Raw genomic sequence first — 25,652 nt, 5'->3', positions numbered from 1 at the left:
TAAGTATTTCAGCTCCAGGCATTTCCATTCTGCCTTTCTGTTTGTCATTGATCTTAATCATTTTAAAAAAAGGGTTACACTCATATAGCAATGTCATTAACTAATATGATGATCTTATTCGGTTGTAACTTGCAAGAGACATAACCAAACATAGTAAAAATGAAGGAAGATTGAATCATAAAATCCTTTTATTAATTTTCCTTTGCAACTATACAAGATTCGCAGAGAAAGCATTCTAAAAGAATGGAAGAATAACAGTGATGCTAGACAATGCTCAATTAACTGTAGGGTAGGAAAAAGACTTTAAAGGTTAAAGAGCAACAATAATACGTGAATCAGCCAGTGAAATCACGTTTTAGTTAGTAATCATACACTTCCTGAAGGACGCGGGAATGGGGAGAGTAGGCTGGTTGGCTGTACACAGGAGCAGGAGCTGAATAAGCTGGAGCTTGGTAGGAAGGAGCTGGAGCTTGGTAGGAAGGAGCTGGGGCTTGGTAGGAAGGAGCTGGGGCTTGGTAGGAAGGAGCTTGGTAAGAAGGTGCTGGAGCTGCATACGACTGTTGAGGGGCACCGTACGCCTTCTGTGGAGGTCCATAGCTGGGCTTCGGCTTCTTAGTGGCTTTTGGAGCGCCATAGACCCCCTTAGGTGCTTTTGGGGCTTTGGTGGCTTTTGGAGCACCATAGCTGCCCTTAGGTTTCTTGGCTTTAGGGGCTCCGTAAGAATATTGAGGGGCTTCATACACCTCTTGTGGAGCTTCATACGATTGTTGAGGGGCCTCGTAAGATGGGTTGTATTGGGGAGCTGGAGCGCTGTAAGCAGGAGCTGGATACTGAGGGGCAGGAGGATCGTAAGACGGTGAAGCTGGAACAGGATAGGTTTGAGGCGCAGGTGGAGAGTATTGAGGGGCAGGCGGATTGTATGCAGGAGCAGGGGGACTGTATGCAGGGGGACTGTATGCAGGAGGACTGTATGCAGGAGGACTGTATGCAGGGGGACTGTATTCAGAAGCTGGAAAGTTGAAATAAGGTGCTGCTTGGGCCTCGTATTCAGGGGGGCCCTTAGGAAAATCATAGGAAGGAGCAGCTAGTTGAGCGTTGTCTGAGGATGATGGCTGACTGTGACCGTGGTCGTGATGATCATGATGTCCGTGTCCATCCGCTGTAAATCAAACGGAAATGGCGTCATAGAATTTGTTTTAAAAAGTCAGCTCATTTCAAACCACAAGAACTTCGTCCATCGAGAATTACGTTTAAGTTTGCTACCAGAGACTATGACGGAATTTTTTTAGTTCAATGAACTTTTCAAGTTTGCGTGAATTTTAAATCCAAAAAAATGAGATGCAATACTAACGTGATCGTTTTTGACGGCTGGATTCTGCTAGAGCAGTGGCCAATACGAGGCACAACAACAAAAGAACCTGAGAATAACGACAGAAGACGAGTTAATTCCATCCAAATATAAAGTTACTTCAGAATGATAAGAAAACAAAATGTTTCGACTTACAGATCGCGCTTTAGTATCCATGACTGTTGTTCTTGCAAAGCTGGAAGTGAAGTGTCTTCTGGAGCATCGACATCGATGTTTTTATACCCGTTTCTGCCCGTCCAAATGTTGCGGTATTGGTTTGCAGAGACCTGAACAGAAAGAGAAAAACAAAGTAAGACAACACATCTTCATTGCAATAAGTAGGATACCTGAATCTTCAGCTGTCAGACAGTGGTCGAAGAAGAAAATAAAAACCATCGACCATACATTAGCGTCAGCTGACCACATCGACGTTGTGAACCCACCAGCTGACAGAGCAATCACCCTATTTTCTACCTTATGGAAAGCCCTCCAGTCCCATTCAAAGTTTATCCATTGTGCAGAGAAAGCCCATTGTTTCTCCTGTTAGTCGGCCCAATTCGTCCAGCAGTTTTGTATACGGTACTGCCTTAAAGCTTTCCTTTTCCGTTTTGCTTCTTGAGACATAGTGCACCACATACGTACGAGGTTCTTGTCGTTATCGATTTACATGACTGAAATTTTCTTTCGTGAAAGCCTGTACGTCAGTATCGCTTATTCCACTTTCAAAAAAAAAAAAAAACGAAAAAATAACGTACGAAATAAAATTCCGTAATAGTTTGTGGTTATAGACTTGGTTCTTGGTAAGTTTCTTAAAGAGATCCATAAACTAGATGTTAGCTTCTTTATCGGCCTTCATTCTGCTGGAAAGAACATTAATGGGGCTAAACAGAGAGAAAGAAAAAAGTTAATTGCAATCAACCGTAGATGATTTATTTGCCTATTTACCTTTAAAGACATTTTTCTGCTCTTCGAGGGGGGAGGTTAAAGAACTGACTAAAACCCCCCATGTAAACATTTCTAAAAAAAGAAAATGTATTGATCTTACAAAAAGCAAACAGTGAGAAATTGTGTTCGTTATATAAAAGTAACGAATAATACAATAATAGCAGTGACTTGACAATGTTCATACAGCACTTAATAAACTGCTCATCAGATATCTACACGTATCTGAAACACGAGGAAAAATAGAAAAGAGTCAAACGTTATCAATTATCATTTTTTAAAAAATTGCATCATTTCAAAATGCATCCTGTACAATAGTCGATTACTGTCGATTCCACGCAACATTTTAAAAAAGAATGCAAAAAAAAACAAACACATACACGAAAAGTCTTCTAATTAAAGAAAAACGGCGATCGAGTTACACGAGAAGAACACCTGAAAGAGCACCAAATATTTGCATACGTTTTACAATCAGATCCGCGTGTCGTTCGGAAAAAAAAAAGTGGTCACGTCAAGTCACGACCGTAGACTAGAAAGAGCTTTCCGTTCAATAAAGGGAAACTTTTTTTTTGCTTATCGGCATGTTGTTAAAAAAGAAAACTTCAGACTTGAGTGACGTTGCGCTTCTTGCGCTCGGATGCCAACGACGTGAACGATCCGTGAAGTGGCAGGTGAGACATCAGCCGGCCCGTTCCATTTCCCACGACGGACGTCGGTTTGGGGAACGTCGGCGGACGTGATTTCGTGTTGTTGTTGTGTCCAGACGGATAATAGCCGCCATCTTGATCGACAGAAGAAGAGCCTTCGTAATCCACCGAATAAGGCCGGTAATCAGCCGAAGGCGGAGTGGCGGAGGCAGACGATTGAGTATAGATGTTCTGCTGATCGGGATGAATCATGCCCCCATAGATGGCACTGCCCGAATTCAAGTGATAGCTTCCGCTGATGAAAGCGGAATCGTTGGGCGCTGTGAAATGATCGTTAGGTTCGTTCTGGCCGCAAGGGCTGTGACGGCGCTCGTGTTCTTGCAACAGCTGCGAAGCGCTCCAGTGGACTGGAACAGTTCTCCCGTCGTAGATGGTAACAGCTCCAGATTGGTATTGGCTAAGAATCTCTTTGTTCTGATCCTGGTCGGCCAGATCGATCGTCGAGATGCTCTTGTTCTCCGGTGTAGGGTACAACGTGCTGTTGGGCGTGGTGGTCGGAACGTATGCGAATTTAGGCGGCCCGGATTTGCTGTTTTGCTCCTTGTCCTTACGCCTCTTGGCTGCAATGACGAAATAGACGGCCAGGACGAGGATGAGCAACGCGACGCAGATGCCCGCAACGATGGCCGCCCAGTGAACGGTGCTCAATCCGCCTCCAGCGAACCATTGGGGGGGAACGTCATTGACAGAGAGGGAAGTTGCCGGCCAGACAGGAGCAGGGGTTGTTGTTGTTGTAGGTGGACTGGGCATCCACAGCTGGACCAAGTTGGAAATCCGGCCTCGATTGCCACGTCTGTCTACTGCTCGGATGGCCGCGTAAAACCAGCGATCGTAGCGATCGAAATCCATTAGAGTCAAATCCATTGCATCTCCGCTGGAACGTGGGGTAGGTGCAGGAAGTGTTTCGGCTTGCTGGAACGTCGATTGTGATTTCAGCCAAGTTTTGTTCGATGCCATACGAAGTTCGTACGTGTAGGCTATCAGAGAGAATTAAAAATTAATTATTCAGTTATTCAAATGAGTTTAAGATTTTGATTAATTACCGGTGCCAATGTCGAAATCATCACCGACGGCCGTCCACTGGAAAGTGACTCGTTGTGTGGTCGGTTCCACGTGAACGCGTAAATCAGTGACTCGCGAAGGTGGAAGAATATCCAGCGCTTCCGCAATTTGCCCCAAGGTGGCGTTAGTGGTCGCAGACGGAGAACTTGCCAATTGGCTACTTCCGGCGCTGATAACTCCACCTGGAACTAGTCGACTGAACGCTCCAGTCAGTTCTCGACGTTCCAGGGGTATCCGAATGACACTACCGCAGCATTCAACCGAATCTGTTTCAATCAAATGGCAATTTTTGAATAAAGAATCGAATCGTAGAAATGATCAATCGAAAGTACCGATTTGTTTGGAACTCGGAGACGTGCGGATAGTGTAAGCCCTTCCGTCCATGGCGTCGACGGATAAAGTGATGGAATAAGTTCCAGCCCCACGGAAATATTTGCCGAAATAGCGCGAATAAACTCCATCGCCTCGGGTAACATCAGGATCTGGAAAAGCAAATCATTTTGGATTGAGTTAACGATCTCAGTTTAATTGAATGTGTTCCAAAATTTACCTGCGTTGCCGTTGTCAAACAAATCAACAACCATTGTGCTATTGCTGGTCAAGTCCAGATTGGAAGGTGTTCCAGTAAATTGAATAATAGCCCGAACTCTGGCGTCCAAAACTGGAAATTCGCCCGATTTGACCTTTTATTTAAAATGTTTAAGAATTAACGACCTTTCACTTTACTAAAAAAAAAATGAATGATGTAAACAAATACCGTTGCCAAGAGAATGAAAGGAGCATCGCCAACAGCCGGTGGAATAATGCGGAGTTTAGCTGTCAGAGGTCCGCGCAGTTGGGGCTGTGCGCTGGACCTCATTTTTTGCTTGGACGTCACTTTAACAAAATGCGATTGATGACTTTGCGATCGTCGATCGAACGAATAGCGCCACACTCCAGACTATTTAGAAACAATTGTCAAATTAAAGTTAAAAACATTATTAGTATTTTTTTTTAATATGAAATGTTACCTTTTCAATGGGTTCGAGGGGCGTGACGTAAAGGCTGGCCATGGCCGTTTCAGAGATGCCACGGTGTTCGACACCATCGGGAGAGACGAGTCGGATATCTCCGACGTGCGTGTTGAAATCGCGTGAATAAAAATAGACGGCCATGACGGTGTCTCTACCTAGCGACGGATCCATGTAAAACGTTCCATTCACCCATCCGCTGGCCGATTCGCTGCTAAATTCTTGTTCGTGCACCTGTTTTCACGGATGAATAAAAATGTCATTAAACAGCCTCTACATCAAATTCGTATTGAATAATTTTTTATTTGTGAACATTTTATATCGACATAAAGTTCCATCGAGTTGCTTATCGACCATGTTAATATAAACTAAACGAGAAGATTGCGTGTTTGGAATGGAATTAAAGTTAAAGCTATTCGAAAGAGAGGGAAAAAAAAAATGGAATTTTAGCGGACATTCCGTGCATCACGAAGGGCATATCTGCCAAACGGAAGTGAACGTGCATCACAAATGCAAGTAGAAAGTAACATCTCTATCTCAAACTATTTCATTTCAATCAAGCCATTTTTTATTCGATGGTATATTTTTTTTTTTAATAAACCGCATTCCTTTGAACCAAACGAGTTCACCGCCAGACAATGGCAACTCAATAATAGTCGTATCTAAAGCAGACACAAAAGAAAGAAAGAAAAAAACTCTTGCCCCTCGTATATATCTTGTTGCTATCTGTCGAACCCTTCAACTAAATACAATTCTTCCAAATGCCCCTTTTTTCTTTTTTATTACCCTATGGCCCTATCCGCTTCTTTCCCGAGGAGGCCCTTTTTTTATTTAAATTTGATTCTCGTCTATTCTTCTTCTAAAAAGAAAAGGAGAATTCTAATAAAAAAGAAGAAGAAGAAAAGAAACGCGACGAATTGTTGGAATTTTACTGCGTCTAGTTATCGCCCACTAAAATGTGCTGACGTGCATTACTATCTGATGGGCCATCGGTAGATGGCGTCGATGGCCAATCAACGATCGTAAATTTTAAACTAAAAAAGAAAAATCTAAAAAAAAAGAAAAATAAAAACAATAGAAAACTGACCAGCGTTGGGACACCATCGCTGCCCTGGTGGAAGTCGAGGGTAGTAAGGAGCGCATCGCCCAGTTCGATGAGCATCGAAATATGCGACATGGTTCCAACGCCTTTGCTGGCCACGGCCGTCATACGTCCGCCAGTAGCTTCGGCTAGCGATTGCAGATTGCGCAAAGCTCCTGGACGTTGCGTTCCGGGTGTAGGGACGTAAGCAAAAGCCACGACAGAGACGCGAACTTGTTTGCGGCTGGCCAGAGCCAAAGCGCTTTGAACCTGGTCGGCACTGGACGAACCAGTCGTTATCAGAACGACCACATCACCAGCGGACGAAGCTCCTCCACGTTCCAGCATCTGGAAATGGCAAAAATTGTTAGTGAAACAAAACTAAATTAATGACGTCCATTTTGGCAACAAGTCACGACATTTGCTTTTGTATTTCTAATGAATCGATTAATCCGATTCGAATTTCACGTACCGCGATCGCTTCGGCCAAGGCGCAAGTCAGACAGGATTCCTGGACGGAACCAGTTGCAGTTGCGCCGCTCGACGGCATCGTGATGAACACGGGGATGGCCGAAGCCACTTGTTCACGACTTCCGGGACTACCCAAACGAACCATTGGCCCATTTTGACCATCGGTATGGATCTGCACCGAGTCGGCGAAACTCAAAATGCCCAATTCCGTTTCGTCTGCAAGATCGTGCAGCACCAGACGTCTAGTGGCGCTCCTCACGTATTTCCAATGATCCTATCGAATCGAGCGAGTAGAAGAAGAGAAAAAACAAAAGAAAAACACACATTTACATACGTACTAGCAATTCACGATTTCTTTTCTTTTTTTTTTATAGCTAGCAACAGGCAAACGTGTCCGGTTCACGAAAATGAGTCATTGATACATAAACGTGGCCACAACATTCCAAAATCGACTGCTACGCAACCAATAAAGAAGGTTAACAGTCTTTTGTTTCTGATGACAAATGGATTACCTTTCATTTCATCGCATTTGATTTGTGAAAAATTCGCAATCCCGCACACACAAAAAAAAAACGCACCCAGGAAACGAATTTTGATAAAGGACACGATTTGTGTGAAGACCAACCAACAAAAAAGAGAGAACTTGTTTTTTTGTTTTTTTTTAAATGATTGTGTTATCTACTTACTCGTTCGTCCATAGGGGAACTTTTATCCAAGGCCAAAACGTAACGTGGAAGAGCAGCTTGTTTATAGTGGAAAACAGTTTCCAGCCGGTTAAACATTTGGCCGTTCCTGAATGTTTTTCAAAAGATATTCAAATTGCTCGTTAATTATCGTCCGATTCACGAACATTTTTCAATGATTGACATTTCCGAATGTCGATGACCGCAACAACATTTTCAACAAAGTTTTAATAAACATTGCGCAAACGAGTTTCTTACATTGTTCTCAAGTCCTGATGGTTAAAGACGACATCTCGGATGCTCTGACCGAAGCAGAGGAGGTTCTGCTGCGTCGGCGCCATATCGTCGTGCGACGAAGCGTCGCAAAACGCGGTCGCCTGTGAACGCACAAAATAAAAAGAAACAAATGAAAATTTTGAAATTTCTTTCTTACTTCCAAGGTTACATTTAAAAAAATATATCCCGCCACATTCAGTTTAAAAAAAAAAAAGAACTTGGGCAACGCTCTGACGCTTCTTTTGTTTCTTCCTCGAAAAAAAAAAAAAAGGAACGTTACGGAACACAAATTTTGCTGATTCACTTCTTTCATCACGAGGAAATGTCTATAATGCACTTGTTTAGTGACAACCCCACAAAAAAAAACAACGCAGCCGGGCATAACGAAAGAAAATGCGACACGGCCATTGAATTTTTGAATTAGGACTTACCGTCATGAAAGAAGACGATTGGGCAGTGCCGTTGATGCAATTCTCGTTCGACGAATTATCGCAACCCCATCTATTTCAAAATAAAAAATCGATTCATTCATTTCTTTTTTCTTTCCCCCTTTCATTAATTTATTCACAACATTTTATTGAAAAAATTTGGTTACCGATTGGCTTGGATGGATCGACCGGTGGCGTTGCTGGCGGAAGAGGCCGGACAGAAGAAATCGGGGAAAAGGCCGTCGTGTTGGGCAGCGACGCGTTCGTTGACATCGAACACTCCGTATCGATATTTAGCGAATTCGCGCAGAAAGCGACGCCCTCTGATCCAGACGTCGGAGACATTACTTCCGGATGGATGCGGCGTCGCTTTGAAAAAGAAATCCGGTCCGGCTGAAATGTAGTCGCCAGGGTTGCCGCAGTCGCGCGACTGTTGAGTCCACAGGACGTCAGCGCCACCTGTGAAGAGCGGATGAGGTAGAGCCGAGACGCGGACGTCGGCCTGATCGTAAGATTCCAGTCGGGTGCGGCTGACGTTGCGTGCGCACATCGAACCGACGTCGACGCCCCATCCTGTCGGCAAGACGACGCTAACGGTGCGGATGAACGCGCGTCCGTCCGTCGCTTGATGCAAGAGCCGCGATGATTCTCTGATGACCATCTTTGAAAAGATTAAAGAATTTTTATTTGAAAATGTCCATTTTTGCTTTTCTTTCGTAGACATAAAAAAATGGCGGTAATGTCCTAGCGAAAGAGAAAATGTCGACTCATCAACGGCGCAATCAAACGCATTTTTACGGGCCATTTGCAGTCGACCAATTAGCCCCGTCCTCTATAGCGATGGCCTAGTGTGTTCCAGCTGACGAATTCTTCTAACCAATGGCCGAAACGACCTTAAACAAAGCCCGGCTTTATGTGTTTTATACATCGTTTTTAAAAAAGAGAAAAATGCATTTCTTTTTTCCTTTGCTAAGTAATCATCAAGACGATAAAGAGTGAAGGCTGCTAATATTCTTCAAGACCCACCGACTGATGGCTTCGTTGCTACCTGTCCAGGGTCTTTAAATTTCCCCCTTCTAGAACTGAAAAATTCTTCCAAACAGATGAGGGGTAGGTGTTTAAATGATAATTAAAAATTCCTTTTCAAAAAAAGAAGAGAGAATTTTGCACCAACATCTTTGACTGGCAGCAATACAAATAGACCCAGGTAGATATGGGCTAGGTCTTAAGGGCGGAGCCGTTGATGGAGAGTCTTCCGTCTTGTTCTCGTTAAAACGCTAATGAACTCTCTCGTCTGTTTTTCTCGAACCGAATCCGCCGCACAAACACACACACACAAAAAGGGGAACCATTAAAGAGAAAAGCGCAGAGTCCCTTTTTTTAAAAATAAAATTGATTTTCCAAACGCTATAGGCCAATAGAGACGAGCATGACTGGGCATAGCATCAGAACAACAACAAAGAGGGCGAACAAACTCTTGTTTGGTTGCTGTTGGAAACGCGCTTTTGTTCTTGGTCACGTGATGACCCAAGCGCAATTCCGGTTGCTTTAGCCACAACTCGTATGTGCTTGGCCAGTCATGTTTAAATATATAACAGCGAAACGAATAAAATTGGACGCTGTCCGGCAGCACCTGTTCCGTCTATTATTGACGTCAGCGTGAGAGAGAAGGGTGGATAATAAAAGCCCACACATTTGAACAATCGCTATGGCAACGCCCTAATAGAGGAGCCCAGCCAACCAGATCGACTATTCACCTCGATAATGTTTGATTCGTTTCTCTTTCCCGAACGAGTCGTACGTTTGCGGTCGTATGGAACATGTGACTGTTGCGAGATTGTGCAAATTACACTCGGATGAGGGAACACGAACGGTGCCCTATTGTAATAACCTTCTAACGGTTTCTTATACTTCACAAAATTTCAATTGATCCAGCCAGCCGGAAACGGCGATCAACTGCGACTAGTTCATAAAAAAAAAAAAAGAAACTAAAGTTCGTGATTAGATTTATTGTGTTGTATGAAAATTACTACACGTTACACGAATCGTGCAGCGTTCACGCTCTTTTTTGGGGGGGTTTAAATTCCCGCCAACGTCTCCGTTCATGTCCACCCATTCGAATTTCGAAAAATTCCGTACGTGATTTCTTTCGTAATTAGGGAACACGAAATTAAATATCTAAACGCAACAAGGAAGTCGCGTGATTTCAACCATTTCTTTTGTTTTAAATAAAGACGATTGCTACTGTGCACAAAAAAAAGAGAGACGTTGGATATTACCATCTGGAAATGTTGGACGCATCAGCGTGACCGTCTTGAGCTGCTTGTTTTGCCCTCATCTTCTACCCACAAAATGCAGTGGAGCACATCGGATAAAATAAGAGAAAAGACTTCAAGGGGGATAAAGAATCGGTTCGTTACACTTGACCGTATTTTTTTCATCGAAATTTATATTTGAAAAATTTCTTTTTTTAAATAGTCAATGATAGAGGCCTACATTTAAACAAGAGTCACACACAAAAATGGAGAGAAAATGTCACCACAAAATACACAACGTTTGTTTTTTTTAGTGTGTGCGTGTTGTTCGTAACGGTCTGATAGTGAAAACATTGTTTAGCTATTTTTTCTTCTTTTGTATAATTCACCCCACCCAAATGCCGGATGTGAAGTAGAACTTCCTCTTTCTATTTCATTTTTTTTTTAAATCCACCCTCCCAACACAAAAAAAAAAATTTGCTTTCAGAGTCTGCGCTAATATTCCGGTCGAATTCCTGCTGCAACACTATACCCAGACATTCTTTAAATGAAAATGTCCGTCCAAAAGAACTGGCGTCTCATTCAATAATAAAGAAAAACCTATTTATCTTCTGCTTAAAAAAAAAAAAAGAAAAAAAGATAGACGTACTGCATATTGCCCTGGACACACTGTACACACAGGCTGTAAAGAACAAAAAGTCATGATCGATAGTTAAGATAAAAGAAAAATGCATTAAGCCGTTCTTCATCGCGTCTTCTCTCCTTAACACACAAGAATGTCTTCCAAAACAAAAGAAGGAAAAATAAATAATAGAAAAAAGGGACTGTCTACGTCCATTTTTTACGGCATTCAAAGAGAAACAACTTTAAGTACATTTCCCGTACGGCCGTTTTTTGTTTTAAATGTATTTTTTTAATTTCAAAATGTTTTTTTTTGGCGGTGTGCAGACCAGGTAGTCGAAATGCTTTCAAGAGTTGAATTAGCCATCGCGGAATAATTATCCTTCTGAAACTTCTATAGACTGTAGAAGAGTAGATAGAGGCGTGTCTTCTTCTCTATGCTCTTAGCGCAATGTTATCAACACACGAAATAATAACACGAAGAGGAAAAGGTATGGATCGCAATCACTCGAAGGCTAAATCGTCATCATTACATCATTACACAACGACTAGCCTCAATCGCTGCAACAGTATCGATGCATCCAAACAATTGAATCATTACGTCTGAAAACGGGAAAATTCCCGATGATGGAACGCCATTGAAGAACACGACACGGTCGTCAATGTTTTCTTTCTTTCTTTAAAAAAAAAATAAAGGCGGTGCAACAAAAAGGCCCCCCCTTTTTACCCTTAGAGCCTCATTATACCGAAGAGGCATAGAAAAATTGCGCTGAATACAAGACCAGAATAAATAGCCATCGTCAATTACTCCGCCTCTTTGAGGTCAAGATTTCTATCACCATTGCCTCAAAACTTTGTTTCTGAGAAAGGCTTCATCGTCGCTGCCAGGCACCCCCTTTTTTTTAAGTTGAAAGAATATTTTTTGTTTCTATTCAGAAAAGGTAAGCCCGTTATGAGGGTAGGTATTAAAAAGAAGCTAAAGAAACACGTAATCTTCAAGGGCTCGCAAGGGAGTCGAGAAAACAAACAAAAACTCGTTTTTTTTTTTTCGTAAAGGGCCTAAAGGATTTTAAAGAAAACAAAATTTGAATAATGCCCGCCGAAATTCACGGTCATATAACGAAAAAAAATAAATAGATATATAGGGGGATTTTCGTGATGATGGTGCTCTGCTTCGGGGGCAATGAAATAAATCAGAAAAAATTCTTTCGTCTTTTTTTTTGATTTTTTTCTAAACGTGGAAATAAATAAGAACTTGATGGATTCAAATGACACGGTCTAAAATTTCGTCTACGAGCGGTGCTCTATTCCAACGGCGCGTGTTTCTCGTCTGTTAACGATCCCAAACTCATTAAAAGCTATTCTCTCTGAAAGAAAACGTTGAAAGTGTTTGGCGTGATGATGGCCCATCGAACTAACCCAAATTCCTTGCGCATAAAATCGTATTCCTGACGATTTTAATTGAGTTCAAGAGATTTCCGTGATGGCAGAGCATCAGTCCACGTCAGACAACTCGATGGGCATATAGAGATTTGTAATAATTGGGCGGCTTTCGGCCCCGACATACCCGACTTATCACAAATCGAGAGAAAAATGTTTGACCATTCGACAATTTTTTTTGAAAACGTTACACAACAAACTGATGTTAATCTACGAGCCTACGACATTTTTCTTTCTATAGACGACAAAGAGGGAAATACACAGAAATTTGAATACGAGAGGCGGAATAAGGAAATGAGGGAACCTGTTTTCTTTCGACACACCCACATTTTCGGGAGAAAAAAGAAAAACAAAGTCAAAAAACTAATTGGCATTTTTCTTGTCTCGATATATCGGTTATCTCGCATAAAAGCTTTTCATGCATATTTTGGACGGCATCGAAAAGGTGCGCTTTTGTTAACGCACGCAGAGAAAACGAATGAGGAAAACGGTCGAAAACACAAGCGAACCACACACAACAAAAAAAAATAAAAACTTGTTGTTGTGCGTTCCAGCAGGGGGTCACACCGCCGGACCGGGCCTTTTTTTTTTTGTTTCCTCTTACGGGGTTTGCACTGAGGGGGGGCCCAGCATGGACGAGGTGGGGGGATAACATCAAAATTCGGACAGGTGGAAATAATTTCTTCACTCGGCGGAGAGGAAAAAAAAAACCTTTTTTTTTTTTGCAAGAACAATCTCTTTTTTCCTTCAAGATTAAGAACCCAATCAATTCGTGTGGAAAAGACACAAGAAAAAAAGAGATTTCAATCTCAGCTTCGGCTTTGTGTCAACCTGCAGCGTTTCTGTTTTTTTCTTTGTTTAATCTCTTGAAATGTGTGGGAATAATAATTTGTTTAAAAAGAAAAGCAAAAAAAAACTAACCTCAAGATGGTGGAACATTTGGGAGCAATTGGCCGGTGCGGGAGTTTGAGGATTTAGCGCCACTTGCAATTGATTGTATCCACCTTGATGGAATGTCAGCATGGCCGACGTCGTCGTCAGCGCGCCCAATAAACTCAAGATGCACCACGTGATGGACGCCATTTCAAGAGAAACGATTCCCTTTTTTTTTTTTATTGTTTTCAATCGATAAAACCGAATCCTTTTTTCGACAAAAGCCTCTCACACTTGCACGCGATTTTGGGCTTAGTTTTCACACGTGGCAAAACTGAATTATTGGCAAGACATTTACATAAAATTAAGAGGTTAAGTAGTTTTTTTGAGTATTAAACAGAGCACTTGATGGACTTCCAATCGATTTCTTTCCCCCCTTTTTTGTTTGGTAATTTTATACACTCGTGTAACTATACCAACAACAACAACAAAAAAACAAGTTCGATAAATAAATAAGAACACTAGTAGCTGAAGGGTCCAGGTATAAAAAAAAAAAAACTGGACGATGGAGAGTTACTAACAGATCGAAGAACAACGTGGTCGTAGGTCTTCACTCTAACGGGGGCAGCGTGGCACTGAACACTAGACCGTAGAACAGCCGCTTGCCGTCTGGTTATACGTGAGCGTACCCTAGCGCCCATGTTTGTATTCCTGGCGTCAAGCGAAATTCGTGCGATGTATACTAAGATTCAAGCATAAAAAGTGCAATATCTTATGCCCCCCTCTCACGTATATTCAGTATATATAGTAGTAGTTCCACGACTTGTATTGCATTTACCACTACAGCAAGCGTTCCAGGAAGAATGTTATTATTTCCGCTTCAGGAGAGAGAGAGTACAAGTTCCGGTCACTTCCGTAACAGCAAACAAAAATGGGCAAAAAAGGAAGTAAAAACAACGTAGACCACCTGCCGATTGTTAATTGGTCAACGGATCAAAACGCATAAAGGTCATTTCGTTTTTTTTAAGGAGAAATCAACAATTAGAAACGAGATATGCATTTGCGGTTAAAAAACAACATTCCACAGTCTTAATGATTGCGGGTTGTTGAGATGCGGTAGTTGCGTAATCATTTCCCAGCAAAGTTCAACCGGGTCAAATCGTTTCAACAGACGAAGCCATTCTATACCTTCCCCTCTTTCTTTTATCCAGCGTCCTGAAAACCGATTATTCTTTGCTCGCTTGTGCTTTTGTAGGTAGTCCGTTATTCACGCCACAATTCACGCGTGCTGGCTGGTTTTTCACGAAAATGCGTACACATTCACGCGAGATTTTCTTCCACCTCTGCTGGCCGATCAAACGACAATAGAAACAAAAACAAAAACAAAAATGAACGTCGAATGAAATTGAAATTTTAAAGGAAATAAACAAACGGCTGCCGGACTCTGTCGGGACGATTGTTTATCATCAAATCGTGGAACTATTGACCCAACGGCGTCCAACTTTACGTTTCTATGGTAACTGTTTCTTTCTCATTCGTTTCGGTACTTTGTATAAAGGTGTCGATGTTGCGTCATCATTAGTCAAGGTGTCCTTTCCCCCCCTTTATGATTACCATATAGCGCCTGCGTGTTATCCGCATCTACACAGGGGAGCCAGTTGAAAAAAACTTGTTGGTGACACACCAAAGTTAATTGAATTATCACGCACACCTGACTGTGTAAGAAATAACACCTACCGTTGTGCTGTTCCAGTATCAAAAATTGTAATTCAATTTTTTTTTATTTTTTGAAATTTGGCGCCTACGTTCGAAATTCAAGTCTTTTAAAACCGAATGTTCCAAAATGTTTTGCTCTTGTGATTTCTCAAAGTCAGAAAATGTTCCAGACACGTTCTCCAACGGATGTTTTGACCTGGCCAATTCTATGCCTCCATTGTACTTGATTATTGGCCGTTCATTTGTATATACCCCAAACCATAAAAAAAAATCTTACCTGATTTCCTGCTAAAAATGTGAATTTCGGCCCACCCAAAACTCTTGTGTGTGTATATTTGACGTATACTATATATGCGCAGGTATCGATTCTTCGACCTATTGAAAGTCTTTGACCGCGTTCCTCAATGGTTTTATTGTATCTATTGAAGCTGTGCTGGCCCGTCTTCCAACAAAAAATGTTGTTTGAACACACAAGTCAATTAAACAAAAGGCACACCGTTAAAAAAAGATCCTTTTGCGGGTGGGAATCTGTCGGGTAAAAGCGCAAAAAAAAAAATAAAAATATTCGTTTGACCTTCCCCACACAAAGAAGGGCATGGCCCTATTGGGAGCCACCTGGACTCTATTCTCCAATGTCCAGTCTTCTTTTCGAACAAGCACAAAAGAAGGCCAGTCGTTTTTGGGGGCGAGTCAAAGCAAAAAAAGACTTTTGCAGCACTATATGCACGTGATATACGATGCTGCGCTCTTATATGTTCGTGTATAGGCAAAATAGAAGGGGGCAGCTAAAGAATAGTGTTGCACTTGAACACCGGGTGTGTGTGTACCTGCATTTTTCGAGACTCTGAGATGCGCCTTCGACTTACAGGTCCAGTAGTCACGGACAAAAGATGAACTAAACACAACACACAAAAAAATGGTAACAATAAAAGTTTTTTCGTTTGTGCACCATCACGGATGCGCTCTGTTAACATCCGCCATGTTTTTTTTTTCTTTTCTTCAATAGTTTTTTTGAAAAGAAAAAATATAAAAAATGGCGTTAGGGGAGTAGATCTATAGGAAAGACGGTAACGGAAGGTGTTGGGAATTCTATTGGCCGTCGATGTTTTCAACAATGACGTCATCACTTTTCTCATTCTCTTCGACTCGGTGACTGTTAACCAACAAAGTTCCAGTAATTTTTTTTTTATTTTCCCATTAGTTTGATGAGACACTCCCTTCGTGAAGGAAAAAAACCGATCGGAAATGAAAACATGAAACAAAACGTCTCCTTCGTTGACATCCAACTTCCTGCAGAATGAAAAAAAAAGGTGAAAGAAAAATATGTCGGTGATACAACCCCCAAAAAAAAAAGAAATTTCTTTTACGTTCTTTGAAATGTCGGAGAAATCCGGGATTGAATGAGATTTCCGCACGCCATTTCTATATAGCCCATTTACATTAAAAGAGTTCGATGATAGATAAAGACCTTTGAACTTTCAGCTTTAAATGCAGAAGAGAAATGCGCACAGCTTTGGGGAAATATGTGGGCGTTGGTATATATTAGACGGAGACTGATTGGGACAAGTAAAGATGAATTGCAACGGATTGCAGTTCAAATAATCCGACACAGATGGACTTTGAGCACGTTCCGGAATGGAACAAGTTTTAGCAGGGAGGACCTCTATAAGCTGTGAATTCATTTGAATTCAGACTAGAAAAAAAAATATATTAAGTAAACACAACTGTGGATTTCATGAAGACGACAATGAAAAGCTTAACATTAAATCTATTTTAAACAACGAACTGTGTAAAAACTATCGCGAATGGATATATACGATTTACGGTCGTTAATGTACGGACACGGCCACCAAATTGAAGCCGTCCGTCAAACGGCCAAAGCTGCTGGGCGTATAGTGTCGAAAAAAAAGAAAGAGTTTCGCATTACTACTTCAAAATATCGCATTTCATTCTCATCAACGTCCCCTGTAGCGGACCGACATCTGGAACGTATCCACTATCGGTTAGTTAAAATACAATTAAATGTATATATACTAACATATATTTTGTGTGTGTGTGTGTGTGTGAGCACCCGGATATCCATTTGGAGTTAAACAAAAATTCAAAGTTAAAAAATTATAATAATTGCCTGTAATTGTAAGGTCCTCTTCATTTATAATCGACTATATATTAGAAAATGATGATCTAGGCTACTTATATAATATACGTACATTAACACGTAACACAGCGAGTAAACGAGTTAACTGTGCGAATCGAATCACTTTGATGGATTGTAATTAGCAGAAAGTCGAGGAAAACAAAAGGTAAATTTGAAATATAATGATCATTTTCGAAATGATACGAGAACAACTGGAAACTCTTAGTCATCCATTGTTATCACAGTGCAATTGACCCTTTGATTATTCAAAAAAGAAAACTGGATTTTTGAAACGTTGAAATGTGGCCATTGGGCGGGTTTGATTTCTTTATAATCCACATCACGATAATTTTTGTTTGAATATTCCTCCGCATTTTTTGTTTGTTGGAGAGTTCTTTCTGGTTTTAGGGCGATATATGTATAGCATCAGGGCAGCGTTTGAACACATCCATACAGCCATATAAAGACGATGATGAAGAGATAATTCTTCTCACATTTTGGAAAGCCCCCGGCAGCAGTTTGAAATTATTCAAATTACCGGATGATTAGGCCCCATTTGGCATCTCCCAAAGAAAAAAAAAAGCAGCGGCATACACACACACACACACAAAATATATGAAAAAAAAATAAAAATAAAACACATTCGAGGAAAAAAATAAAATAAAATGGCTGTTGAAATGTACGTCTGAAAGAGAGAAATCATCATTCCGCACGTTTGCAAGCGGTGCGCCCTGTATATGCTGTGTGTGTGTACGTTATTAATACATTGTGAAAATGTTTAATTCATTGAGCTCACGCGCTGCTAGAAAGTCCCAACAGCCGGATATTTCTTTTTTTCTTCAAGACATATGCTAAACTTATATATATACATTTATATATACGTGTGTGTAATATAAGAGAGAAGGGGGGAGAGAAAAGTTATTTACGACCAGATTTGAGGCTCTTCTTTTTTATATGTGTAGGATATATAAATATTTCTTTTCTCTCTCTCTCTCTAATCTATCGGATTATTGCGGTGTTTAAGGCCCGTTTCTCTCGATGGACACGTTTTGATTGTTTGGAACGTTTCGTTTCTTTCTTCTTTTGAATATAGTTCCAAAAAACCTTTTGGAAAATCCTGTCACGCGAGCGCATCAGCTGTGTGAGCACAGACCCACTGACAATTTATTATACCGCGAATCGCCTAAAAGACATTCAAAATTTAGTAATAATAGTCTAACAATATAATAATCTGCCATTTTTTAAAATATATTTCTTATATCTTTATCACCTCCCCCCCTGACATCTGATGACTTTGTAATAATAACTTGATAGAACCTCATTCAACCAATTCATTGATGGCATTTGTCGCGTCATTCATCGTTCCGACGAGCTGCCAACTTCCGTCCGACGTTCGTAATATTATCAGCTGAAACAGCTGTCGTTCAATCATCGATAGTTAACGATCGTCTTGATTGCTTTTCATCTAAGGACAGCCTTTACGCAGCGCATTGACAGTCTTTAACTTATTCCAAACATTTAACTGTTATTACATGTTGCATAGTCTCTCTATTTTACGGTTTAGTCATTAGCGTTAACGAACGTGGTCACACTGTATTCTTTATATATACATAATCGATGGTGTCTGTGTATATAAAAAAGAAAAACAGGGACTATTCAAGGCTCATTACGGTCGCCTTTTTTCAAACTTTTAACGACGTCCCAACAACTCGCAAATGGAACGTAAGACTTTTATATTCGTGCCTGCGTCTTTCAAGTTTTTTTTTTAAATACCCTGAAATTGGAGCGTATACACAATTATATATAGAGCTTCTATAATGAGACACAGTTAAATTATTGGTCTGATGCAGAATAAAAGACATTTAAAATCTAAATGAATAACAGTTTGGCCTCTTAAACGTAGTGCAGCTATTATATAATATATACTGTTATTGCGGTATATTTAACCAGCTGTGACACACGTATATACACCTCCTATCAATTATTTAGAGAGCCAAAGAAGAAACTGTTTCATACCCATTTGATTGCTCACCCGTGAATGCCTTACATCTATAATAGATTTTTCTATATACATCAGATGATTGCGAACTAAATAACGGGAATTGATGTGAATGGGAATCAGCCAAACATTTCTCACGCAGTCGGTGCGTTGACTAGCCATTTCCTCCGGCCTAGCTCATTATACGTTTCCTCCAGATGACAGCAGCCGAAATTCAAACATTAACGCGCATATTCATAACAATGTGTGTCATATGGTTTCGACGTTGAAAATATAATACAATCCATATGCATTTTTTGTTTAAAGAGTCGCAGCCTTAACGGTTTCACGTTTCTCTTTTCTGTTTTTAACGACGGGCGGAATTTATCCGTCGTCGGTGAAACTCAACAGATTTAAACCTTCCCCCCCAAAAAAACTAACACAGAGGTCGTTTCTTTTTTTGCAGAGGGGTGTGCGCATATTTGCCCCGAGGGCGTTATGATTTCTTAAACAGACTATACGTGGTCAGGTGGTGATGGAGCTACTTAGAAACATCTAACAAATGACGTGCTTATAAGAGACGGCCCATCTCTTCAACGTAAACATTATTGACACACACAGAAAATAAAGTTTCACTTTTTTCTCGGTGGTGACGTGCTGCGTTGTGTTAATACACAGACGTTATATTGCTAAATAGGCACGACTTCGTGACTGTAACAATAGAACGTCCCCACTCGCACTACTGGGCTTCTCTTGAAATGGATTTGGTGGGGGAAAAATGGAAACTTTCGAGGATGTTGTCGTGAGATGATGATAACTGAAACACTTGAGAGTGCAGCATTTATGTTTTTTTTTTTTTCTTAAATATTTGATGGAATAACCGGTAAAGTATTAGAGTTAATGAGTATTAGCTATTATATGCCTATATTATATATGCGCGTGTCATTTGTGCTACTTCTAATCGTCTCGAGATATTCAAATTTGTTGTTGAGGCAACGAACTTTGGGAAATGTTCGATAACAGGAGAACTAAACCGGTTAAAGTTGAGTAAAATTTTTTTTTTTTTAGATCCGTGATTTCAAAAAAAATTGTGGCGCCATTTCTCAATCGGAATTCACCATTACAAAAAAAACCAGAGTCTTGAAATTTGAGAAGGTCGCAAATAATTTGCATTTTTTCCAATCTTAAGTTTCAAACAAAAAATCTGGAATATTTCAATCGACACCTTAAAAGAAAAAAAAAAATGGACTTGAAAAAAAAAAAGGGGGGCGACCGGTGGGCGCCAGCGCGGATGGTGTTGATTTTCACGTATGTATTCAACGTTAGTGAAAGGGACTGCGTTAAGCAGCTCCAGAAAATATAAGAAGAGATCTCCAATTTCAACACACAGCCCACAAAAATGATTTTCTGAAACTATGCCCTTAGAATTCCTCGTTAATCCGGCCACATCCGCAGCATATCGTTAAAAGAAAAGGTCATTAAACCTCTCTCCTTATTTTGTATATATTTGAATGAACATACTGTACATAGCATTTTACAATCAGCTGTGATTCGACTTGATTGAGCACATTTCTTTTAAATCAAAAAAAAAAGAAAAAGGGAATTTCACTTGTAGGCATTTAATTCTGTTTTCTCTTTGCTTCAGGGCCAACTGTTTTCATCTTTGGCTGACGCGAGGGAAATATAGCGACGCAGCACAAAAGGGAATTCTAAATGATCAATTGAGGTGATGAGCAGCGCGCGCCACACGTCAACAAAACTTCAGTGAGAGTCTTTTTGAATAGAAAATGAAGAAGAAAACAAGTGAGCTGAAAGAAAGTCCAAATATGCAGTATATTATGCTAATAGCTCTCAAAAAAAACAAAAATGGGGGTCTTTCTCTATAGTCTCAACTGATGTCCGTGTTTGTTATTTTTACCTGTGATGATGCGCACAGCACATAAACTCGTCTAAATGGAAGAGGCCACATCAGGAGCCCCCGAAAACACGTACAGGATCTCCCGACTGCAAAAAGGGGCATTATTTTAGACGCCAGATGCACGCCTCTTTGCTGTTTGAACGTTTCAAAAAGAAAGCGTTTTAAAAATATATTTAAAGCGCTGCCGAAAATGTTTCGAGAAAAATGAATCCCCCCCCCTATATCTACCTGATTTAAGGGTCTAAAGTTAAGTTGAAATGAATTCTTTTGAAACGTGTAAAAATCGTAACGGGAAATTATCGTTAAGAGGAAAGGTCGATATACAAAAATAACAAACAGAATGCGTCCATTAAGGATCATAAGGGTATAGATATAATATGTGTGGGAAATTTCCACAAGGAGAACTCACGAATTTGCGTGTGTATATGTCGGGACAGATAAAAAGGCCAACTCGAAAAGAGGGAAATTCAAACATGATACACAAAATCCTTTTCGGAGATCTTTGTGAGAAAAATGTTGAAATTCTATGTGTGTGTGTATTAGATTATGATGTTTTGGAAAAATTCCATCAAAGCCAAACTGTTGTTGTGTAAGAATTTCAAAACGTATATATATATTATAGAAAATCATATTTACGGCATGATTCAGCCACATTTTTTTGCGACGACAATGACGTGATGTGCTCCGGAATGGCTCATTTGCATATCGAAAAAACAAAAAAATAATGTTTTCTATATCGTTTCTTCTGATTGGCTGAATTGCTTTCCACATTCTACATCATTCACTGTACTTATACACAGGTGTGTTGCTCCAGGAATGAATAACAGAGACGATTGAAACATCATCTCAATCTCGAGCAATTAAAAATGTTACAAGGAAAGAAAAACATCAATTTTTGATGTCGTTTAATAAATCAATGAACATAACGGTTACCATCTAAAGGCAGAAGAGGGTCAGACCAAAATTTTTAATTAATATTAAGGTGAACCCCATTTTCCCATCTCTCTATCGGCTAATTTGAATAATTTGCTCCTTCCCAAGAAACTCGTCCATATCTCAAATCAAAATCTAAGAACGTCATATAGACTTTGAACCGTTATATAATTCAATTTCAAAAACGATTGGCGCAATCTGATTTAGCGAGAATCGATGAGCAAAAACAAACAACCCATCACTAACGATCCTTTTCAATTATAATTTCTGATGTCTTGATTGAGTTGTGCAAAGCCAATCAGCTCTCCCTTTAAAAGGCCAGTCGAATTGATTGCATGTGGGTCCTGCCATTTCGACAAGGAAAACCCAACCGCTTTCCTCATTTGCGTTTAAAGGGAACGTGAGAATGACATCACGCAAATGGCAGCACAGATGACATCAAAAGCATTTTCGAGATAAGAAATTCGTGTAAACTTGACATTTGAAAAGGAAATTCCGGTAGCCGTTGTCACCGCCGATCTGATGACGCCCTTTTTTTTTAAATCACTATTTTCTTATATATCCTACAAGAACAAGAGATTCAGAGTTTCGATCTCCTAATAACACGTGCAGATTATCTCATTTTGAATATGTGGGGGGGGGAGAAATGTTTTTATCTTTTTAAAAAAATAAAATTGTAGACTGACACGCAAAGATCTTGCCCCAATCCATTAAAACCAATGGATTATCGAGAGTAAGGAAAAAGATGTAGCCCTCCCCCCCTCTACATTTGAAAAATAGATCGACATGTTTCTCACGCTGAGTTTTCTTACCTTTCCCATCATTTTTTTTTTTACCTTTCCTCAATTTACAAAAAAAAAATCTCTTTTTTCCGCGATCGAAACATCGAAAAATGATCTCACGTTATACCACCTGCAGTCAAATTAAAAAGAAAAAAAATAATATTTAAATTATTTAGGGCGTTGTGTATATATAAACAAAACTGGCGATATGGTGACCCCGTTTCTTGCATGTGCTGAACAGTGTCGAATACATTCGTTTTCCCTTTTTGCATTGCAGATGTGTATCTCGAATTTCACGCTGTGGGCGTTTGGCGGATATTATTACGCACACATTAGGAGGCGATATCGACTCGTGACAAGTGCTGGGTTTCTCTTATGTTATTAACACGCGTGCTGCGTCCTATATGTAGAACGCACAGCCCTTTAAACGCCCTTTCTTTTTCCCTCCTCTTTCTGTTTGTTTTATTTGTTTTTGTGGGCGGGTCGTGTTGGCTGCCGTGTCTGTATATTTTCTCTACGTTTTTTATTGCACGGCGTGTTTATAGATAAACTCGGATCGAAAATGCGTATAGAGACAATCGTCAAAAAGATTAACCTCTCATTTGTTTGTAGAACATTTGAATATTCATAAGAATTTGATGTGATTTTTTTTTGGCCATTGTAATACGTCAGAATTTCATTTTTCCTTTTCAAAAGATAATGTCAGGTGATGAGAAAGTTCACGCCCACCGTTTGACCCTCGATATGCAGGTGGAATGAAAAAAAAAATCAATCGACATGCACGTCATTTTGCTTTTACCCTCATCTGATTTTTCGAATGATCTTCTTCTTGTACTTTACAGTTCTACTCCTCCCTCTCTTGCCACTTTTGAAAACGTTTTATTAATCATTTTAACGTCCGCCCATTTCACGTCGCGTCAACATTCTTCCCCATCGTCGGTCACATTCTCGATGAAATGAATCGAAATAAAATTGATTATATAATAGAAAAAGAAAATTTGCCAAACAACAGATATATGTAGTTCTGTATATTCACCTGTTTGTTGTTGTTGTTGGCGAGTGAGTTTGACGTAGCCTATCAACAGCCCTCATTTGCATAAAGGGTTTTGCCCCGAGGCGTCCAATATTATTACAGCCTTTGGAAGAAAGACACAGAAGAAGGCAGAGAAAAGTGGGGGGAATGTGTTTGACCTCTATAATTAGCGGCAATCATTAGCTTCACCTGAAGAATTCTTTTTTTCTTCAAAACATTCGAAAGAAAAAAAAAAACTCGAAATGTTTTCTTTGGGATATACACAGCACGTCTATTCAAATTTCTCCTAGAAACAGCTGCTTGTGCATTCAACATTTCAGTAGTTTTGAATAATTCCTTTCCGCCATTTATTCCCAAACCCCTCCTCCTCCTCCCCCAGTTTTTCTTTTATTATCATCATAACATAACGACATATTTTTAGCAAAAAACGTTTCTCTTATTTCTTTTTTAATGGCCACCTGATCGCTCGTTGGCTACATGATTTTTGTGTTTTCTGCAACACAACATCATCACGTGCACACAGCCCGAATAATTTTTTTTTTGGGTTGTGTTTTTATGCGATTCCGTGATGTTTCTCCCCTCTCTTTCTTGTCCATTTTTATGGGATTTTTCTTTCTTAACTCGATGTGTGGAGAGGGGTGGACTTTTTTCTTATACACACGTATATATATAGCCTCCATCTTTTTATACGTGATGAAATATATTAGGCCGGCTCCAAACTCCGCAGGATATATTCAACCAAAAAAATGGAAAGGGAGAGGTCCCCTGGTGTGGGATTCTGAAATAAGAAACAAAAGAAAAAAAAAAAAAGACTTTTGTAATATCGTATAGACTCCCCGTTGTCATATAGCTGTGCGCGTATATATAAAATAATACCAAACCCCTTTTTTTCTTTTTCTTGTGGAATATCTTGTAAATATAAATTTATATTCATCCAATATATTTTTGTTTTCAAAGAAAAAGTATTCTTGATTTTTCCTGATGTATAGAAGCGTTGAATACCTCCAAAGGAAATTCATTACACAGAGATGAACTGATGTATGCAATCCACGTTCTTTCGCTATACATGTTGGCAGCCAAATCAACTATATAGGCGCCTCACCTGTGTATCATCGAGATCAAGGTGAATGGGTTCGACACACGATCAAACTGGATCGAAATGAAGCCGTCATCCGATTATGGATCGAATTCCCCACACCTGATTGGCCGATTGCAATCGAAGGCATTCGAGGACACTGATGTAGATGCCGCGCGAACATGTAACGCACATGCGCGGCGTATAGAACTCAAATTCTTTTCAAACGAAAAACGCGAGATAAATGTTTTAAAAACCATTAAAGAAAAGGTCCTCCTGTTGCCTATATACCAGACGGGGGCTGCTGGGTCATCGTTCATCGCCATTGGAATGCAGGCGGTGGTTGCGCTCTCCCATTGCGCATCCACCCGTTTCAAACACAAACGTTGCCTTTCTTCTACACGTATAAACTACGTACATCTATACGAAAGAAAAAAATAGCCGCTAATGTTTTTCTTCGCTGCTGGACGTTCTTCTTCAACGCTGGAAACAAAAGACTAGCACCTTCTTGTCGTATATAAATATTTCGTTTGTGAATAGCGGCGGCAACTTGTTCTTGCCAACGCGGCACGAGCTCCGATTGATTTTGATCCGAGTCAGCAGCGCGGTCGTGAGTTTTCCATCATCGGAATGAGTTGGAATTTCTGCCTGATGATAGAGGAGAGTGTAAATTGAATTAGATTTATTCAAAGCAACAACAAAAAATATAATGAACGAATGTGATCACGAGAATGAAATCGGCCACAAATGCAAATCAAGTTCTCCCTCGTCGTGTCTGTACATAATCGGCTATATGAATCAATCGTGAAATGTAGGTCGATATTTATATTGCAGGTCAATCATTTTCAAAATCAATGTGTATAAACAAGTAAATTGGGGCTTT

At 40.2% G+C, this 25,652-nt stretch overlaps 2 protein-coding genes across 3 annotated transcripts; both read right to left on the bottom strand.

Annotated features, from left to right (window-relative positions):
- Positions 1 to 170: 170 nt before the first annotated feature.
- Positions 171 to 2,872, bottom strand: LOC116932650 (extensin). 2 transcript variants are annotated; one of them, XM_045179670.1, is made up of 6 exons: positions 2,294 to 2,872; positions 1,696 to 2,229; positions 1,505 to 1,635; positions 1,352 to 1,418; positions 489 to 1,159; positions 171 to 446 (listed from the first exon to the last, which is right to left on the bottom strand). In XM_045179670.1, the coding sequence occupies exons 3-6, from the start codon at positions 1,523 to 1,525 to the stop codon at positions 360 to 362; spliced, it is 846 nt and encodes a 281-aa protein (XP_045035605.1). In that variant the 5' UTR covers positions 1,526 to 1,635; positions 1,696 to 2,229; positions 2,294 to 2,872; the 3' UTR covers positions 171 to 359. The 2 variants fall into 2 exon arrangements, with proteins under 2 accessions (XP_045035605.1, XP_045035604.1); XM_045179669.1 differs by having other exon boundaries at positions 171 to 1,159; positions 2,294 to 2,870.
- Positions 2,357 to 13,852, bottom strand: LOC116932648 (calcium-activated chloride channel regulator 1). Its single transcript, XM_032940418.2, has 13 exons — positions 13,246 to 13,852; positions 8,176 to 8,669; positions 8,012 to 8,081; positions 7,563 to 7,681; positions 7,308 to 7,413; positions 6,623 to 6,895; positions 6,157 to 6,498; positions 5,070 to 5,303; positions 4,817 to 4,999; positions 4,610 to 4,742; positions 4,392 to 4,541; positions 4,041 to 4,325; positions 2,357 to 3,974 (listed from the first exon to the last, which is right to left on the bottom strand). The coding sequence occupies exons 1-13, from the start codon at positions 13,405 to 13,407 to the stop codon at positions 2,893 to 2,895; spliced, it is 3,633 nt and encodes a 1,210-aa protein (XP_032796309.2). The 5' UTR covers positions 13,408 to 13,852; the 3' UTR covers positions 2,357 to 2,892.
- Positions 13,853 to 25,652: the final 11,800 nt, after the last annotated feature.

The sequence above is a fragment of the Daphnia magna genome, linkage group LG10 (genome assembly GCF_020631705.1).
Source record: "Daphnia magna isolate NIES linkage group LG10, ASM2063170v1.1, whole genome shotgun sequence".
NCBI lineage: Eukaryota > Metazoa > Arthropoda > Branchiopoda > Diplostraca > Daphniidae > Daphnia > Daphnia magna.
Note: the sequence above shows the minus strand (reverse complement) of the source record. Positions and strands in the feature narration are given on the sequence as shown.